The sequence below is a fragment of the Dendropsophus ebraccatus genome, chromosome 14, assembly GCF_027789765.1.
Source record: "Dendropsophus ebraccatus isolate aDenEbr1 chromosome 14, aDenEbr1.pat, whole genome shotgun sequence".
In the NCBI taxonomy this organism is placed as follows: domain Eukaryota; kingdom Metazoa; phylum Chordata; class Amphibia; order Anura; family Hylidae; genus Dendropsophus; species Dendropsophus ebraccatus.
This window is the reverse complement of record NC_091467.1, coordinates 36,626,999-36,648,598: the sequence shown is the minus strand read 5'-3', so window position 1 is coordinate 36,648,598 and position 21,600 is coordinate 36,626,999. Positions and strand designations below refer to the sequence as shown.

Sequence of the window (21,600 nt, the reverse complement as noted above, 5' to 3'; positions counted from 1 at the left end):
AGGAGGCAGCAGTTGATCGATTCCAGGCCAGTATTATGGAGGAGAGGCTAATTGAGGAGGATGAGGCAGCAGTGGATCGATTCCAGGCCAGTATAATTAAAAATAGACTACTTGAAGAGCAGGAGGAGGCAGCAATTGATTGCTTCCAGGCCAGTATTATCGAGGAGAGGCTACTTGAAGAGGAGGAGGCAGCAGTTGATCGATTCCAGGCCAGTATTAACGAGGAGAGGCTACTTGAGGAGAAGGAGAAGGCAGCAGTTGATTGATTCAATGTCAGTATTATTAAAAACAGACCAGTTGAGGAGCAGAAGAAGGCAGCAGTTGATGGCTCTCAGGCCAGTATTGTTAAAAACAGACAATTTGAGTTTGCAGCTTCCGCAGCTCTTGATTCCACTCAGTATGTTTCCAAATAGACAATTGACGGTGGGGGAATTAGTAGGAGTAGTATTCTTTTGGACCCAGAAGGACCTAGTACAGACAACTGAATTTTGAAGCTAAGGATATGCACGTTTGTAAAAATCATTCTTTAAACATGACAACATGCTGATGTAGAGTTCAGCACAGGACAGTCAACGTTAAAAAAAAAAACCCGGGGTTGACAGCACCCAGCAAAGCAGCAATGTACAGGTTATCATAAACGAACAAACAACCTTTTTTTTTTTTTAACTTTTTTAGGGTTTTTTTAACAACTTTTTGGGTTGCAGCTATAGGCGGTTGACAGCACCCAGCAAAGCAGCAATGTACAGGTTATCACAAACGAACAAACAAACAACCTTTTTTTTAAAGTTTTTTAGGTTTTTTTTTTTTTTTACAACTTTTTGGGTTGCAGCTATACGGGGTTGACAGCACCCAGCAAAGAAGCAATGTACAGGTTATCACAAACGAACAAACAAAAATACTTTTTTTTTACTTTTTTAGTTTTTTTTTTAACAACTAACTTTGTGGGTTGCAGCTATACGGGGTTGACAGCACCCAGCAAAGCAGCAATGTACAGGGTATCACAAGCAAACAAACTTTTTTTGTTGTTTTTTTTTTTAGGTTTTTATTTTAAGTTTTGTTTTTTTTAATGAACTTTTTTGGTTGCAGCTATACGGGGTTGATGGTACCCACCACAGCAGCAACAACTAGCGTCTCCTCTCAGTCACAGAACGGTAGCTGTTTCTGACTATTCTCACTTTTCCCTGTCTTTTTTTTTTCTCCCTATCTCTGCCTGGATATCACAAGTTTTTTACTTCCTATCTCTGCCTATCTCTCCCTCTGTCTACCTCCCTGTAGCTATCTACTTGTTTGCCTATCTATCTATGTGCTTTCCCTCCCTAACTAGCACAGAGCTCCTCTCTCTCTGCAGTCTAGACACACAATGAGAAAGAGCATGGACGCTCAGGCACTTCCTGTTCCTGTAGTGACGTCACACACCTTGATATTCAAATAAAAACAAAATAAAAAGGATTATAGGAGTAATAATTCCTTATATCCTCTTCCATTCTGTGAAAACAATACAGTTTTGCGACGCCGTTGCGATTTTAACAAACTTCGTAACAAATTTTTTGAAAGTTCGTAACGAATCTGGTTCGTAACGGTTCGGTTCGCTCATCCCTACTAGAAATGCAACACAGTGTGGTAGGAAGTTGGCTGAAAAGAATCCATACTAAAGCTTTATAAAATCCAGTTAGTAATTTGGTGAGCAATAGCTGCAAAATACCCATATACAGTAGTTACTAGGCAGAAGGCAGACTATTGTCTACATCATGGAGGAAAATTTGTTACACGTCATGTGTGGACACGTTTACAATATGTGTCGTAGTAACAATTTCTATCCAGTAATGAGCTTCTCCCCTTCCATTGTGCCTTTATAATCACGATCTAAACATTACAGAGAAGAATTGTGTTTGCTCAGTGTGTGTGAAGACACTGCCCCACCACTGGTATTTTGTTGTTCAGATGGAGCAATCAATTAACATCCTTACTAGATAAAGGTTTTGTAAGCATTATATTCTTAACCTGAAGATTTCTCATAACTGGCAGATGGTATCAAGGAGTTAAACCCATTTACAAATAAAAAAAAAAATCACAAGCAAGCAGGGGGGGTGGGTGAAAATAATAAAAAAAAAATCGCAGGCAGATGGTGGGTAAACATATTAAAGAAAGTATACTTACCTACCAACCCCCAACCCCAGGGGCGTAGCTAATGTCTCTTGGGCCCTGGTGCAAGAGGTCAACTTGCCCCCCCCCCTTACCACATACTGACTAACACAACCGCTGCTACTGAATAAAATCCTCTGTACATAGACCAATATCACCTCATCCAGTCATATAGAGGTGGCCCCAGCTCTACACAGGCTCTATACACCATATACATTACAGTGCAAATATATCAGGTGACTCACAGGGGACGTCTTCTCTGATCGGAGTTCTTCCCTTTTCATCTTCTCCATCTGCCCAGGGCCATTATGAGAACTTTTTGGAGCCACGAATCCACAGAATCTGCCAGTCAAACATATTAGGCTCCTCACACTGACACCATCCTCATCTCTCTACAAACTGCACATCTGTATTGGCCCTTTTACACCCTCATTTAGTGGGTAGCCTGACTCTATATGACTCCCTTATAGTACATATCCCCCTATTGTATACACCCCCTGTGTAGTCCACCTTATAGATGGCCCCCCAATGTTTCCCCCTTATAGATGGCCCCCTGTGTTGTCCCTATTATAGATGCCCCCCATGTTATCCCCCATATAGATTGCCCCCATGTTATCAACCATATAGATGCCCCCCATTTTATCCCCCTTACAGATGCCCCCCATGTTGTCCCCTCCTCCTTCCCCTCCATCATCATACTACTACCCCTTTCATCCTCCTGCCCCTCCATCATCATACTACAACCACCTCCACCATAATACTACTAACCCTTCATCCTCCTGCCCTTTCATCATCATACCACTTCACCCCTCATCATCCTCTTGTTCCATCATCATCATACCACTACATCCTCATCATCCTCTTGTTCCATCATCATCATACCACTACATCCTCATCATCCTCTTGTTCCTTCATAATCCTCTTGTTCCTTCATCATCATACCACTACACCCCCCATCATCCTCTTGTTCCATCATCATCATACCACTACATCCTCATCATCCTCTTGTTCCTTCATCATCATACCACTACACCCCTCATCATCCTCTTGTTCCATCATCATGCCACTACACCCCCCATCATCCTCTTGTTCCATCATCATCATACCACTACATCCTCATCATCTTCTTGTTCCATCATCATACCACTACACCCCTCATCATCTTCTTGTTCCATCATACCACTACACGTCTCATCATCCTCTTGTTCCATCATCATCATACCACTACACCCCCATCATCCTCTTGTTCCATCATAATACCACTACACCCCTCATCCTCCTCTTGTTCCATCATCATCATACCACTACATTCCCATCATCCTCTTGTTCCATCATCATCATACCACTACACCCCTCATCATCCTCTTGTTCCATCATCATACCACTACATCCCCATCATCCTCATTCCATCATCATCATACCACTACACCCCTCATCATCCTCTTGTTCCATCATCATACCACTACACCCCCATCATCCTCTTGTTCCATCATCATACCACTACACCCCTCATCATCCTCTTGTTCCATCATCATCATCATCATCATCATACCACTACATCCCTCATCATCCTCTTGTTCCATCATCATCATACCACTACACCCCATCATCCTCTTGTTCCTTCTTCATCATCATAATCATCATCATACCACTACACCCCTCATCTTCCTCTTGTTCCATCATCATCATCATACCACTACACCCCTCATCTTCCTCTTGTTCCATCATCATCATCATACTACTACACCCCCATCATCCTCTTGTTCCTTCATCATCATACCACTACACCCCCATCATCCTCTTGTTCCATCATCATCATACCACTACACCCCTCATCATCCTCTTGTTCCATCATCATACCACTACACCCCCATCATCCTCTTGTTCCATCATCATCATACCACTACACCCCTCATCATCCTCTTGTTCCATCATCATCATACCACTACATCCCCATCATCCTAGTTCCATCATCATCATACCACTACACCCCTCATCATCCTCTTGTTCCATCATCATACCACTACACCCCCATCATCCTCTTGTTCCATCATCATACCACTACACCCCTCATCATCCTCTTGTTCCATCATCATCATCATACCACTACACCCCTCATCATCCTCTTGTTCCATCATCATCATCATCATCATACCACTACACCCCATCATCCTCTTGTTCCTTCATCATCATCATCATCATCATACCACTACACCCCTCATCTTCCTCTTGTTCCATCATCATCATCATACCACTACACCCCTCATCTTCCTCTTGTTCCATCATCATCATCATACTACTACACCCCCATCATCCTCTTGTTCCTTCATCATCATACCACTACATCCCCATCATCCTCGTTCCATCATCATCATACCACTACACCCCCATCATCCTCTTGTTCCATCATCATACCACTACACCCCTCATTCTCCTCTTGTTCCATCATCATACCACTACACCCCTCATTCTCCTCTTGTTCCATCATCATACCACTACACCCCCATCATCCTCTTGTTCCATCATCATACCCAGGGCCGATTCTAGCTTTTGTGCTGCCTGAGGCAAAAATTTAAATGGCGCCCCCCACCCCCCAATCCTAGAATCAATTGTTTATCAACTATCCCCATGTGAATACCGCAGCTATCAGTAAACGTATTATTTTTTCATGTGTATTATGATGCTATGCTGCTATGATGCTAGAACCTCATACTACACCTCAGCTGCTGCAGAACCTCATCATACACCTCAGCTGCTGCAGAACCTCATACTACACCTCAGCTGCTGCAGAACCTCATCATACACCTCAGCTGCTGCAGAACCTCATCATACACCTCAGCTGCTGCAGAACCTCATCCTACACCTCAGCTGCTGCAGAACCTCATAATACACCTCAGCTGCTGCAGAACCTCATCATACACCTCAGCTGCTGCAGAACCTCATCCTACACCTCAGCTGCTGCAGAACCTCATACTACACCTCAGCTGCTGCAGAACCTCATAAGACTCTTACTTTATAAAAAACCAGGCATAATATGTAACCTGAAATTGTTGTACTACAAGTTCCATCGCAGAGAGGCTGAGGGCTGAATCCAGACAAGCTGTGTGCTTCACTAATAACTAGTCTGCACAGAATGGCAGCCTGCTGCTCCACGCTATTTAACAGTATAGTGTGGTATATGGCAGTATAGGGTATATATGGCAGCACATGTGGATATATATGTACACTGGGGCATAGTGGTTGGGGTGGTATATATGGCAGTACATGTGGATGCATATGTACGCTGTAGTATATTAGTGGAGGGGGTGGTATATAGTAGCACATGTGGATATATATGTACACTGGGGGCCCCAGTGTACATATATATCCACATTTGCTGCTATATACCACCCCCACCACTATGCCCTAGTGTACATATATATCCACATGTGCTGCCATATATACCACCCCCACCACTATGCCCTAGTGTACATATATATCCACATGTGCTGCCATATATACCACCCCCACCACTATGCCCCAGTGTACATATATATCCACATGTGCTGCCATATATACCACCCCCACCACTATGCCCCAGTGTACATATATATCCACATGTGCTGCCATATATACCACCCCCACCACTATGCCCCAGTGTACATATATATCCACATGTGCTGCCATATATACCACCCCCACCACTATGCCCCAGTGTACATATATATCCACATGTGCTGCCATATATACCACCCCCACCACTATGCCCTAGTGTACATATATATCCACATGTGCTGCCATATATACCACCCCCACCACTATGCCTCAGACTGGGGTATACACTGAGCATAGTAGAGGAGGAAAAGACTGGAGTCCAGCACAGGCAGGAGGAGGAGGAGCAGCAGCACACTGATAGGATACAAGGCTGCTCTGGTGCTGGAGGAGCCTCTGCTGCTGTTATCAGTCTGCACATCAGCTGGGGTCAGGAGCTGTCACAAAGACGGATGATGTGTCCTCTCTCCGGTGTGCACACACTCCTATCTGCACACTGCCCTGTCTGTACGGGCTCTGACTGAGCTCCCTCACCCACATGAAGCACAACTCTGGCTAATACCTGGCTGGCTCCCTCCCCGGCTCTGAGACCTGATCCCCCTCCCTCCCGACAGTCAACCCACCCCCCAGCCCTGACCTACAGACAATCAGCAGCCTCAGCCACCAGCCTCCCCCTCAGCCCTGTTTACAATACTCACTAGCAGTGGAGCAGAGGAGGGACTAAATGTGGAGCCGCTGTGGCCGTCCGTCCAGGCATGTACCCAATCCTCAGGAAGACTGCCGGGTGACGTCACACGTAACAGAGACGTAGCCCGGCAGTTCCTGGGGAGGGCGGCAGGGGGCGGCCAGGGACTGAGCAGTGTTAGGAGATCGGGGGGCTGCTGTCATTTTAGTGAAGTTACACTTCACTAAAATGACAGTGTCAGGGGAGATTCTGCCGCCCCCTGGAGGAACACAGGAGCTGCCGCCTGAGGCAGAAGCCTCAGTCTGCCTCATGGCAGGAGCGGGCCTGATCATACCACTACACCCCTCATTCTCCTCTTGTTCCATCATCATCATACCACTACATTCCCATCATCCTCTTGTTCCATAATCATCATACCACTACACCCCCATCATCCTCTTGTTCCATCATCATCATACCACTACACCCCCCCATCATCCTCTTGTTCCATCATCATACCACTACACCCCCATCATCCTCTTGTTCCATAATCATCATACCACTACACCCCCATCATCCTCTTGTTCCATCATCATCATACCACTACATTCCCATCATCCTCTTGTTCCATCATCATCATACCACTACACCCCTCATCATCCTCTTGTTCCATCATCATACCACTACATCCCCATCATCCTCATTCCATCATCATCATACCACTACACCCCTCATCATCCTCTTGTTCCATCATCATACCACTACACCCCCATCATCCTCTTGTTCCATCATCATACCACTACACCCCTCATCATCCTCTTGTTCCATCATCATCATCATCATCATCATACCACTACACCCCTCATCATCCTCTTGTTCCATCATCATCATCATCATACCACTACACCCCATCATCCTCTTGTTCCTTCTTCATCATCATAATCATCATCATACCACTACACCCCTCATCTTCCTCTTGTTCCATCATCATCATCATACCACTACACCCCTCATCTTCCTCTTGTTCCATCATCATCATCATCATACTACTACACCCCCATCATCCTCTTGTTCCTTCATCATCATACCACTACACCCCCATCATCCTCTTGTTCCATCATCATCATACCACTACACCCCTCATCATCCTCTTGTTCCATCATCATACCACTACACCCCCATCATCCTCTTGTTCCATCATCATCATACCACTACACCCCTCATCATCCTCTTGTTCCATCATCATCATACCACTACATCCCCATCATCCTAGTTCCATCATCATCATACCACTACACCCCTCATCATCCTCTTGTTCCATCATCATACCACTACACCCCCATCATCCTCTTGTTCCATCATCATACCACTACACCCCTCATCATCCTCTTGTTCCATCATCATCATCATACCACTACACCCCTCATCATCCTCTTGTTCCATCATCATCATCATCATCATACCACTACACCCCATCATCCTCTTGTTCCTTCATCATCATCATCATCATCATCATCATCATCATACCACTACACCCCTCATCTTCCTCTTGTTCCATCATCATCATCATACCACTACACCCCTCATCTTCCTCTTGTTCCATCATCATCATCATACTACTACACCCCCATCATCCTCTTGTTCCTTCATCATCATACCACTACATCCCCATCATCCTCGTTCCATCATCATCATACCACTACACCCCCATCATCCTCTTGTTCCATCATCATACCACTACACCCCTCATTCTCCTCTTGTTCCATCATCATCATACCACTACATTCCCATCATCCTCTTGTTCCATAATCATCATACCACTACACCCCCATCATCCTCTTGTTCCATCATCATCATACCACTACACCCCCCCATCATCCTCTTGTTCCATCATCATCATACCACTACACCCCCATCATCCTCTTGTTCCATAATCATCATACCACTACACCCCCATCATCCTCTTGTTCCATCATCATCATACCACTACACCCCTCATCATCCTCTTGTTCCATCATCATACCACTAAACCCCCATCATCCTCTTGTTCCATCATCATCATACCACTACACCCCCATCATCCTCTTGTTCCATCATCATACCACTACACACCCCATCATCCTCTTGTTCCATCATCATACCACTACACCCCCATCATCCCCTTAAAAACAAAAAAATCTATACTCACCTGCATGATTTCTGTAGCCCCCAGGTCACACGCGCTGGCGGGCTTCCCCCGGCGGGAGGCGGGGCTTAGCGCAGAGGGGGCGGAGCTTCGCGGGATCTGTTTTTTTCTTAACGCGATGCTCCCTGCGCTGGAAGTACTTCCCCCCCCCCGCCGCACACACAGCTCCCTGGAGGCCGCAAGACAGCGGGGGCCCCTGCCTCTTGTGATCGCAAGCAAAACATTGCTTGCGGTCACAAGAGGGAGTGGGAGGCGGGCAGTGCAGTGGTAAGGGGGGGCCTCGTGGGCCCCCCCTTGGTAGCGGCCCGGTCGCGGCGGCGACCCCTGCGACCGCGGTCGCTACGCCACTGCCCAACCCCCCCTTTGAGTGCTGCCTTAAGATATCCATCAGCCGGTGGCCTCCTGCCTTGCCTGCTCAGCCAATCAGTGACTGGGGCGGGACACTGCTGCAATCACTGACTGGCTGAGTGGGCAATGCATCAGCCGGGCTGTGACGCTGCAGCTGGAGGAGCTGAGTACGTGACATACCTTGATGCTAGATAAAAATGACATCTGGCGGCTCTCAAAAAGACCCAAAAGCGACGCTATGGGGGCACGGCAAATGGTAAATATACTTTCTTTATTATGTTCCCGCACCCCCCTGCCTTCTTTTGATTTCACAGGACTTCTCCTTTAACTTCAAAAGTCTCAGGACACCCTTTTATTTCAGTAACAAAAGGACAAATTACATATCTGTATACCCAGCAAATAATGGTGAGGAGGCATATCTTTTAGGCTATGTCTGGAGAATAGATGTCATCTTAAAAAGTGACCATATTGGATCAAGAGCAAGATTTTCCAATAGGAAAATAATAATGTTAACAAAAGTACAATTAAAATATAACCTTTAATGAAATATTAAGAATTAGCACCCAGGTGTACACACTAAGGCTATGTTCACACACTATATTTTTGTAAAACCACGGCCGATTTATACGGAAATATACATCCGTGCCATCCATGTATACATACATGCTGCCTAGGAATCTCGGCCGGAGCGTATACACATGGAATATGCTCCGGCCGGGATCTCTCGCGGCGCCGCAAACAACTGACATGTCATTTTTTGCTGCCGCTCGCTCCATAATGTGCTGTGGGGAGTTCTGATGCGGGCACGCACGGATGTGCCCGCATCAGAACACTGCGGCCGAAAAGATTATCTTTGATGATCTATTCAGAGACCAGCCAGTCTCTTACAGCATGTGAACATGGCCTAAAATTGCATGGAATACAATATGGCACTCTATATGTGTCTAAAATAAGAGGACAAATATGTGTTGATTCTCAGTGGCGGGTAAATATCTAGCCCTTATATGGCGCTATTCGAATGAACTCTGTCTTACACAGCGGTTTGGCCGCCCTTATCCCGTAGTTGGCCCTCTTACTTAGCCCTATATGGCCCTGACTCTTAAGGAGGGAGTGATAAATTATTCATTACTAGAGAAGAGCACGACTCGCGCATGTTCGAGTTGGATTGCTCTGCATTTGAGAACCGGTGGCTGACAGTTGGATGCAGCCCTAGGGAGTTCTTGAAGACATGGATATGGCTTATCCTCATTCTTAGTACTTGCTCAAAGTGTTGTCACTAAAGATGATTGAATCGGGCTCAGACGATCCGGAGTGTTCTCGTGATTCACTCATCTCTAGTGCAACATTCTCACCTGCTACTGAGGATGAGCTAGAAAAGTGAGGAGCCAAAAACAATTAGGCAGCACACACTGCATAGTCAAGATGTAGTTGTAGGACATCGATGGAGGAACCTTCGGCCCTCCAGCTGTTGAAAAAGTACAATTTACATCATGATGGGGATTGTAGTCTTGCAACAGCTGGAGAGCCGAAGGTTCCCCATCCTTGTTGTAGGATGTCTTCATGACAGCCTATGTGAAAGCAATCAGAACAATATAGCCTAGACTGAATGAAGAAGTAAAAGAAGCAGTAAAAAGAAGCAGTTAATACTTTCGCATTACTCAGGTTAAGGGAGGGAGGGATGTATCATTAGCACACTTTTCACGTGCAGTCAATGCGCAAAAATGATCATTACAAGTACAGCCTTGATAGATATTGCGTAAACGTGAAAAACTGCTCAAAAATATCGCAAGTAGCTAGATAAATGCTGCAAAAAAAAAAAAAGTATGCTGTGTGCAAAAACATACAAAACATACAAAAACAAAATAATGGCACAAAAAGAATGAAACGTTTGTCCCTAAATGTTCATTCTGCCTCTAAAGGCATCTTATCTGATGCCTGCAACTATTCTAATTCAGAAAACAATAGCCCACCAAATAGGCTTACCATTGTCCAGGTTAAGGCCCTATTCCACGGAACGATTATTGTTCGTATTCGGCCGATATCGGCTGCTACGGACGATAATCGTCCCGTGGAATAGAGTGCAAGGATCAGCCGACATCTTTCATGTCGGCTGATCGTTGCAGTCGCTTGTTTACATGTGATAAAGCAACGATCTGCTGCCGTCACTCCGTTGAATAGGAGCATCAGCAGCAGACACTGCTGTATCCTATGGGCTGCCCGGACGATCAGCGATCACCCGGGCAGCCCCCCCGCACCTTCCCGCCGCCCCTCCCGCACTCACCCGTTCGCTGCTGCCTAGTTGAATAGCGGCGGCAGCGAGCAGGGAACGAGGAGCAAACGAGCGCTGAGAGCGCTCGTTTGCTCCTCTAGACGGCCCGTGGAATAGGGCCATTACACTGAAATCTTTAGTGTCACATACAGCAGTACAAATTTTTATAGCCAGCTATGGTTTGATTATGGAGACTGGTTTATTTCATTATTAACCCATTGTCCCACCCCTGTTTCATTATAAACAGAAACCACTCACTTGTAAACAGAGCTTTGTATACAGATTTCATAATGGTTTACAGAGGATTTTGCCCTTTGTGTTGTACAAGTTGTAATCTACAGTAAATCTATCAATGCAGAATAGAGAACTGCACAGGAGCCAACAATGCAAAATCAGTTTCATGCATTTCAATGGAGGGTGCAGCCTGATAGGCACAAAAGCTCTACAGAATAACAAGAGACTGCAGAAGGGTCCAGAACTGTATAATATGTCTTTTTAAACAATAGGAGGATATATATATATATATATATATATATATATATATATATATATATATAGTGCTCTGTGGTGGACACGCTGGTAAGGTGGTGTTGACTGACATGTGAAATCTTCCCCATTCATTAGATGACATGTCATAGTGGCTGGGGTACACAGTTTCGCCCCAAGTGTAAAGTAGAGGGTATGCATATTAGATTGTTTATTATTATTTATTTATTTATTATTGTTTATCTTCGAGGCATTTTCTGGTTAATGATATCCTGGCTGGTGGTAGATGGAGGTAGTAATACAGAAGGATCCAGAAAACTGACACTCAAGCGTGTTGCAGCAGAATGGGTAACTTTAACCCCTTGCCGCAAAATGACGTTTGGGAAACGTCATGTAAAGCAGGTAGTTCCCGCAACATGACGTTTCCCAAACGTCATGGTTTCCCTGCCTCCCCCCACTGTCCCTAAGTGAGATCGGGCAGCAGGAGGAAGCTGTGTCACACAGCATCCTCCTGCTGCCTCTGCCCGGAGGGGAGCCGCGCTCCCAGCGGGCAGTTAACCCCATAAACGCCGCGGTCAATGCGACCGCAGCGTCTATGGGGAGTTTTAAAAGAAGGTCGTCGATCGGGCGGCGGGGGGAGGCTGTGGCATGTTGCCTCCTCCCGCCGCCACTGCTGATCCCCCCCCTGGCCCTTCCGTGCCCCCTCCGGTGCCGGCGGATTGCCGCTATTACCGTTATAGCGGCGATCCGCCGGTACCGGCCATTACCGCCGCCGCCGCTGCATTTCATCTCCCCCTACCGTGAATCCACGGTGGGGGGAGATGAAATAAGTGTAAATCAGACCCCAGATCAGCCCCCCCTCTAGTGGCCGATCACTAACCTCCCTCCCCGGGCGGCCATCACATCCAAGATGGCCGCCCCCATCGCTGCGAACAAACGATGTTTGTTCGCAGCGATGGAAATAAAAAAATGAATGAAAACCCCATGCTCTCCACCACCGGAGGTAGCGGAGAGCATGGGGCAGTTATCGGGGACCCCCCTGGGGGGTCCCAGAGCAGGCGATCGGCGGTATATACTATATACCGCTGATCGCCTGTTCCCAGTGCTGCCTGGCACTTTTTATCCCCTGTCACCATAAATCATTGGTGACAGGGGATAAAAAGTCTCAGTGTCCCCCCCCCCCCCCAAGTCGCCCCCCCACCCCCCCTGTCACTCCCGTCCCCCAGTCACCCGCCCTTCCCCATATACGTTACCTGATCCTGGAGCTCCGTCCTCCTCAACGTCCTGACTGCTTCTGATGTGCGCATGCGCGTCAGAAGCAGTTAGCTCTGAAAATTTAAAGTGACAGAGACCAATTTGGTCTCTGTCATTACACTATGATTACTGTGATAGAAAATATGTGAAAATATGTGAAATATGTGAAAAAGTGAAAAAGTGTAAATGTGAAAAAGTGAAAAAACTCCCAGATTACCCGTAACCCCCGCAGGTTCCCCGTATTCGCCCCAGGTTGCACGTAACCACCGCACGTTGACCGTAACCACCCCAAATTTCCAGTGACCCCCTGCAGATTGTCCGTAATCACCCCAGTTTGCCCGTAACCGCCGCAGGTTGCCCGTAATCACGCCAGATTACATGTAACCACCGCACGTTGCCTATAACCAACGCACCTTGACCATAACCACCCCAAATTGCCAATGACCCCCTCCAGATTGTCCGTAACTACTGCGCGCTGCCTCTGACCACCGCGCGCTGCCTCTGACCACCGCACGTCGCCTCTGACCACCGCACGTCGCCTCTGACCACCGCACGTCGCCTCTGACCACCGTACGTCGCCTCTGACCACCGTACGTCGCCTCTGACCACCGTACGTCGCCTCTGACCACCGCACGTTGCCTCTGTACCGCACGTCGCCTTTGACCACCGCACATCGCCTGTAACCACCGCACGTCGCCTTTGACCACCGCACGTCGCCTGTGACCACCGCACGTTGCCTGTAATCACTGCACGTTGCCTCTAACCCCCGCACGTTGCCTCTAACCACCGCACGTTGCCTCTGACCACTGCACGTTGCCTGTAACCACCGTAAGTTGCCTCTGACCACCGCACGTTGCCTCTGACCACCGCTCGTTACCTCTGACCACCGCAGGTTGCCTCTGACCACCGCAGGTTGCCTCTGACCACCGCAGGTTGCCTCTGACCACCGCACGTCGCCTTTGACCACCGCACGTCGCCTGTAACCACCGCACGTCGCCTCTGACCACCGCACGTTGCCTGTAACCACCGCACGTTGTCTCTAACCCCCGCACGTTGCCTCTAACCACCGCACGTTGCCTCTGACCACCGCAGGTTGCCTCTGACCACCGCAGGTTGCCTCTGACCACCGCACGTTGCCTCTGACCACCGCTCGTTGCCTCTGACCACCGCACGTTGCCTCTGACCACCGCACGTTGCCCGTAACCACCCCAAATTGCCAGTGACCCTCTCCAGATTGGCTGTAACCACCCCAAATTACATGTACCCATCCCAGATTACCTATAAGCACTTCAGTTTATCCGTTACCACCCCACGTTGCCCGTTACCACCCCACGTTGCCCGTTACCACCCCACGTTGCCCTTTACCACCCCACGTTGCCTGTTACCACCCCACATTGCCTGTTACCACCCCAGATTGTCTGTAACCACCCCAAATTGCCAGTGACCCTCTCCAGATTGGCTGTAACCACCTTAAATTACATGTACCCATCCCAGATTACCTATAAGCACTTCAGTTTATCCGTTACCACCCCACGTTGCCCGTTACCACCCCACGTTGCCCGTTACCACCCCACGTTGCCCTTTACCACCCCACGTTGCCTGTTACCACCCCACGATGCCTGTTACCACCCCAGATTGTCTGTAACCACCCCAGGTTGCCCGTAACCACCCCAGGTTGCCCGTAACCACCCCAGACTGTCCGTAACCCCCCCCCACATTACCTGTAATCTCATTTTTTTATTGTATTTTAGTAACTGCGCTATTCTAATAACTATTACTAGCTGCGGTTTTGCTCAAGCAAATTGGCGCTCCTTCCCTTCTGAGCTCTGCTGTGTGCCCATACAGTGGTTTATGCCCACATATGGGGTACCGTTCTACTCAGGAGAACCTGCGTTACAGATTTTAGGGTACATTTTTTCTCCTGTTCCTTGTAATATTTAGAAATTTTAAACTAAACGAACATATTATTGGAAAAATTTTTCAATTTTACTGTCTTCTTTTGAATACTTTCCTCCAATATCTGTGGGGTCAAAATGCTTACCACACCGCAAGATGAATTCTTTGAGGGGTGAACTTTCCTAAATGGGGTGACTTTTGGGGGGGTTCTCTTCTGCGGACACTGCAGGGGCACTGCAAACGCACCTGCTGCTCAGAAACTTCTTTTGAAAAATCTGCACTGAAAATGCTAATTGGCGCTCCTTCCCTTCTGAGCCCCGCTGTGTGCCCATACAGTGAATTATGCCCACATATGGGGTACCGTTCTACTCAGGAGAACCTGCGTTACAGATTTTGGCATGCAGCTTCTCCCCTGTTCCTAGTCAAATTGAGAAATTTTAAACTAAACGAACATATTATTGGAAAAATTCTAGTTTTTCAATTTTACTGTCTTATTTTGAATACTTTCCTCTAATACCTGTGGGGTCAAAATGTTCACCGCACCCCAAGATGAATTCTTTGAGGGGTGTACTTTCAAAAATGGGGTGACTTTTGGGGGAGTTTACTTCTGCGGACACTACAGGGGCGCTGCAAACGCACCTGGCGCTCAGAAACTTCTTCAGAAAAATCTGCACTGAAAATGCTAATTGGCGCTCCCTTCCTTTCTGAGCCCGGCTGTGTGCCCATACAGTGGTTTATGCCCACATATGGGGTACCGTTCTACTCAGAAGAACCTGCGCTACATATTTTGGGGTGTGGATTCTCTCATGTTCCTCATGAAATTGAGAAATTTCAAACTAAACGAACATATTATTGGAAAAATTCGAGTTTTTCATTTTTACTGTCTAATTTTAAATACTTTCCTCTAATACCTGTGGGGTCAAAATGGTCACCACACCCCAAGATGAATTCTTTGAGGGGTGTACTTTCCAAAATGGGGTGACTTTTGGGGGGATTCTCTTCTGCGGACACTACAGGGGCACTGCAAACGCACCTGGCGCTCAGCTTTTTTAATGCAGATTTTGCTGAAGAAGTTTCTGAGTGCCAGGTGCGTTTGCAGTGCCCCTGTAGTGTCCGCAGAAGAGAATCCCCCCAAAAGTCACCCCATTTTGGAAAGTGCACCCCTCAGAGAATTCATCTTGGGCTGAGGTGAGCATTTTGACCCCACATGCATTAGAGGAAAGTATTCAAAAGAAGACAGTAAAAATGAAAAACTCGAATTTTTCCAATAATATGTTTGTTTAGTTTGAAATTTCTCAATTTCACGAGGAACAAGAGAAAAAAAGTACAGCAAAATTTGTAACGCAGGTTCTCCTGAATACAACTGTACCCCATATGTGGGCATTAACCACTATATGGGCACACATCCGGGCTCAGAAGGGAAGGAGTGCCAATTAGCTTTTTTAATGCAGATTTTGCTGAAGAAGTTTCTAATTGGCGCTCCTTCCCTTCTTAGCCCGGCTGTGTGCCCATATAGTGGTTAATGCCCACATATGGGGTACAGTTGTATTCAGGAGAACCTGCGTTACAAATTTTGCTGTACTCTTTTTCTCTTGTTCCTCGTGAAATTGAGAAATTTCAAACTAAACAAACATATTATTGGAAAAATTCAGGTTTTTCATTTTTACTGTCTTCTTTTGAATACTTTCCTCTAATGCATGTGGGGTCAAAATGCTCACCTCAGCCCAAGATGAATTCTCTGAGGGGTGCACTTTCCAAAATGGGGTGACTTATGGGGGATATTCTCTCTGCTGACACTACAGGGGCTCTGCAAACGCACCTGGTGCTCAGAAACTTCTTCAGCAAAATCTGCATTAAAAAAGCTAATTTGCGCTCCCTTCCTTCTGAGCCCGGCCGTGTGCCCATACAGTGGTTTACGCCCACATATGGGGTACCGTTGTACTCAAGAGAACCTGCGTTACAAATTTTGGGGTGCTTTTTCTCTCATGTTCCTTTTGAAAATGAGAAATTTTAATCTAAACGTATATATTATTGGAAAATTAAAATTTTTTTTACAGCCTAATTGTGAATACTTTCCTCCAGCCCCTGTAGGGTTAAAATGCTCAATATACCCCTAGATTAATTCTTTAAGGTGTGTAGTTTCCAAAATGGGGTCACTTATGGGGGTTTCCAAGATACAAGCCTTCTGAATCCATTTAAAAAAAGAACTGGTCCCTAAAAAAAAGTAGTTTGGGAAATTTCATGAAAATTTGATAATTTGCTGATACATTTCTAAGCCCCATAACACCCTAAAAAAAAGTAAAATATGTTTACCAAATTATGCCAGAATAAAGAAGACATATTGGTAATGTGATTTAGTAACTAATTTATGTGCTATGATTTCCTCTTTTAAAATCAGAGAATTTCAGAAGTTCATAAAATGCTAAATTTTCAAATTTTTCATGATATTTTGATGTTTTTCACAAAAAACACACAAAGTAGTGACCAAATTTTGCCACTAATATAAAGTGCCATATGTGACGAAAAAACTATCTCAGAATCGCTAGCATACGTTAAAGCATCACTGAGATATAAGCGCATAAAGTGAGACAGGTCAGATTTTGAAAAATGAGCCTTGTCATTAAGGCCAAAACAGGCTTTAGAGGCAAGGGGTTAATGGTTTTCAGAACATAGCTTAAACAGTTCCAAAAACAGTACATGTAATGGCAGATGGTAGATGATCGATCAATATCACCTCACACACTGACCATATAGAGGTAGATCCAGCGGTACACATGCTCTGCACACCATATAAGTGATTACAGTGCAGCTACAGCCAGTAACTGGCCTGGGCCCTTATCTCCCAACCACGATTCATCTCCACAGAACAATGGAACACTGACAGATATGATGAAAACTGAGCGCAACTCTGGTAAACGGAGCACAATGAAAACCCACTGAAAATAATGCTGCTATGGCTGCTGGTCAGTGCTCCTAATGGTGCTCCAGACCAATGATTAAACTGCTAACAGCACGGGAACAGCGCCTCATGCCCAATAGGGAGCTATCAGCAGGTTTGTCTAACCCGCTGATATTTCCCCTTTAAAGAGGTTATCCAGCGCTACAGAAAGATGGCCACTTTTCTCCAGAGACAGCACCTCTCAGGTGTGATCTGCAATTAAGCTCCACTAACCTTAATGGAACAGGGTTACAAAAGCCCACCCAAACTGAAGACAAGAGTGGTGCTGACCCTAGAGAAAAGTGGCCATGTTTTTGTGGAGGTTTAATGCCCTGTATTTTGAGAATTCTGTGTCTCATCTTCAATCTTCAATGTGTTTGTAAGTGACATACTGCAAAAGAAGATTTGGTAGAGAAAGTTTCCTTGTTTGCTGATTACACAATAGTGTGCAATGGGGTTAACAAATTCCTAGATGGAAAATGTTCTAGCTCTACTGAATTAGTGGTCAAAACAATGGAAACTGCAGTTTAAAGTTTCTGAATATAAAATAATCCACATCGGCAGTTTTGTGTTAGAGAAGGCTTCAGAAGAGAAGGATTTAAAGGTAATGATTCCTATGCAACTAGGTTGTAGGGAAAGCTAAGTGAATGGCTGCATAGCTAGAGGTATATGCAGTAGATTCTACGTATAGTTGAAAACAGTACAGCCCGGTTGACAGAACATTTTAACTCAATTTTCATTGAGACTTGTGCTTGAAAGGGTCAGATAACTATTCAATGAATTTCTGTATCATGAGTGAAAACTAAATCAGTTGATCTGTATCTATTAGGATCTAGTACTTAAACCCAAACATCTTATATTGATCCAGGGACCTATCGGAAAACAAACTGACTTTGTTTCACTCAAAAGACTTCATTGGACTCAACAACATAAGAAACTTGTGAGTATGCAATTGATTGTTGGGAGAAATGTCAGGCTGGTAGATGAAACTGGTCCTGTGAATTTATCACATGTGTATCTCTTCTATTTATCTCTTACTTCTGTGCAGAAATCTAAGTCACAACCAAATTTGGTTAATTGATGAATTATGGAAGGTATTCCTGCCTGAGCTACAGACAATGTGAGTATTACCGCATATAAATCATTGATCATCCCTCCCTATTTATCGAACATTATTATGGTTGCAGTTGCAGATAAGGTGAGCCTGGATGCTTTCCAGCCCTGACATGTCCTAATCTGTTAGTTGTGAGCGCCGCCTAGTGTTCACTGTAGGCATCTGCTATTTTCTCCTAGAATTATATAGCTGCTTGAAAGAAAGCGAGGGGTTAGAGCTTTCTATTAGAGAAGTAGAGGTCTATTCACCATGAAGATATATTATAAAATAAATATATTATGAAGAAATTTGGACCTACCTAAAGGGAGTCTGTTAGCAGGTCCAGTCACACCAACCTGCTGGTATCATTCAATAACCCCTTTAATGCTGATTCCATAGGTGTATTTGCTATTGTGGTGCATTGCACCATTTAAAAGTTATACCCTGAAATCCAATTGCAATCCATCGCAATAAGAAATACGTCAATAGAATCAGTCAAAGGAATCCTCACTGACTTCGAATCTAGCAAGAAGAATAAATCCCTGGATCAATGAAATCCCTGGATCTTCTCCAGAATCTAGTGACTACAACATGTCATATAATTACACTCCAGAAATGTATCCAGACAAAATCTCGACCGACAAAACAGTGTGAAAAATCTCTTCAAATACATAAAAAATGATAGAAGTCCCACCCAGGCCAATGGGTGTCCAATGGTAGGAAGCCAGAATAATGACATATAGGCTACTTAAAGTCACTTGTCACTTCTGTCTCAGAGTTTACAGCTTTCTTTGCTCTGTTGCAGAGACCTATCTGGCAACCGTATACCATGTGGTTGTCCCCTACACCGTTTCATTTCCCATTTAGCAGCAGGAGTGAAATTACTTATGGACCCAGAGACAGAAAGTTGCATCCAGGACACCAGTTTACATTTGCTTCCCTGTGGTAAGATACATGTAAAGTACCATTAAGGTGCTAATCTATGTACCAGTTTTAAAAAAAGCATAACCAGGAAAGCGCTATGAATGCTGTGGGACAGTCTATATTAAGCTTCATATAGACAATTTACTGTGTATTAGTATAGGTGGTTTCTATTTGGTGTTTTTTTTTCATTAGAAGTTGTGTGATTCTTTTATTCTTTTATTATATGGCCTAAAGTGATATTGTCACAGCCCTTATTCTATGTGCAGTTCTCCACACCTTCCACATGCTTGGATGCTGTACATTCCTGATATGCCTGTATAACACTTGTCTGTGTCTTCTTTCTGCCCTAAAATTCCTTAATTTCATCTGTGGACAGTGTCAGCAAGGCGGGGCTCCATGATAGCCCCGCCTAGGTGACACTGCCTACCAATTAAATAAAGCGAGAGTAAGGGGGGAGGGCTGACAGCATCATTTTAAGGATTTCTACTAAACTGTATTGAAGAATTTCTAATTTTTTTGGGCATCCCTCCCCCCCACACTTTTAGGAGTCTATGGGAAGAAAAACACCATTATTTTTTGAGAAAAAAAAAGGAAAAAAACCCTATGCTGAAACCTGCCAATAAAGTGTGAAGAAAACTAAAAACAAAATGCCATGTTGGTGTTTCAGTAGAGGAAAGCACCACTAAGGTCCCGTGCACACAGGGCAAGAGCGGCGGAATTCCACTGCAGTATTGTCCGCCACAGAATGCTGCCAGCCTCCGTGTCATAATGACAGTCTATGGGAGGCTCCCGCAGCTCCTCTCCTCGCGCTGAAGAATCAACATGTTCATTCTTCAGCGCCGAGAGATGCAGCGCACATGCCTCCCATACAGTGTCATTATGACACGGAGGCTGGCGGCATTCTGTGGCGGACAATACTGCCGTGGAATTCCGCCAGTCACCGTATCATAATTCCACCGCTCTTGCTCTGTGTGTACGGGGCCTAGTAAATTTTGAGTGCAAAATTCCTTGCATGAAAACACCATGACCACAAAACACAAAAGAAACCACATGCAAATATAGGCTATGTTCATACAACAGGATCTTTTGGCAGACATTGCCGATGGCCGCCAAAAAGGCGTCTAATATTTGTTAATGACGTATGTCTATAATGATCATGATAGCAAATACTGGGCGTCTTTTTGAAGGCCGTCGAAAAATTCCGTAGTGTGTACTTAGTCATAGGCTGCACATCAAAAGATTACTTTAGTAAAGAATACACATGTAATAATATTAGGCATAGAATATTACAAGCTATGTGTAATAAGCAAAAGATGCACAGATAAGTTATATTATCAGATACCTATAATGAATAGATGTTCCTTAAAGGGATACTTTTTCAAATGATCTTTTTCAAATCAGCTGGTCTTATACCGATATGTAAATTACTTCTATTTAAAAGTCTCATGTTTTCCAGTACTTATCAGCTGCTGTATGTCCTGCCGAAAGTGGTGTATTCTTTCCAGTCTGACACAGTGCTCTCTGCTGCCACCTCTGTCTGAGACAGGAACTGTCCAGAGCTGGAGAGGTGGGATTTGCTAATGCTCTGGACAGTTCCTGACATGGACAGAGGCGGCACCAGAGAGCACTGTGATACAGCAGCTGATAAGTACTGGAAACTTGAGATTTTTAAATAGAAGTAATTTACAAATCTATATAACTTTCTGATACCAGGTGATTTAAAAAAGGAACATTTTTCACCAGAGTGCCCCTTTATCACCGGAATGTATTATGTGTGTGCAACAGATGTTCCAAAGAAAAGTGGCCGCTCTATAATTCATGATCTCTCAGATAAAATCCCTAATTGCAGGCTCCACAAGTATGGCTGCCA

General features: G+C 45.3%; 1 protein-coding gene across 1 annotated transcript in view; it reads left to right on the top strand.

Annotated features, from left to right (window-relative positions):
• The window catches only part of LOC138771863 (polycystin-1-like), a 125,269-nt gene that overhangs the window by 41,512 nt on the left and 62,157 nt on the right, over positions 1–21,600 (top strand). Inside the window, exons 4-6 of the mRNA XM_069951866.1 lie at positions 18,582–18,653; positions 18,762–18,833; positions 19,612–19,751. Of these exons, the coding sequence (XP_069807967.1) occupies positions 18,582–18,653; positions 18,762–18,833; positions 19,612–19,751 (284 nt within the window). The remainder of the gene's footprint in view (positions 1–18,581; positions 18,654–18,761; positions 18,834–19,611; positions 19,752–21,600) is intronic.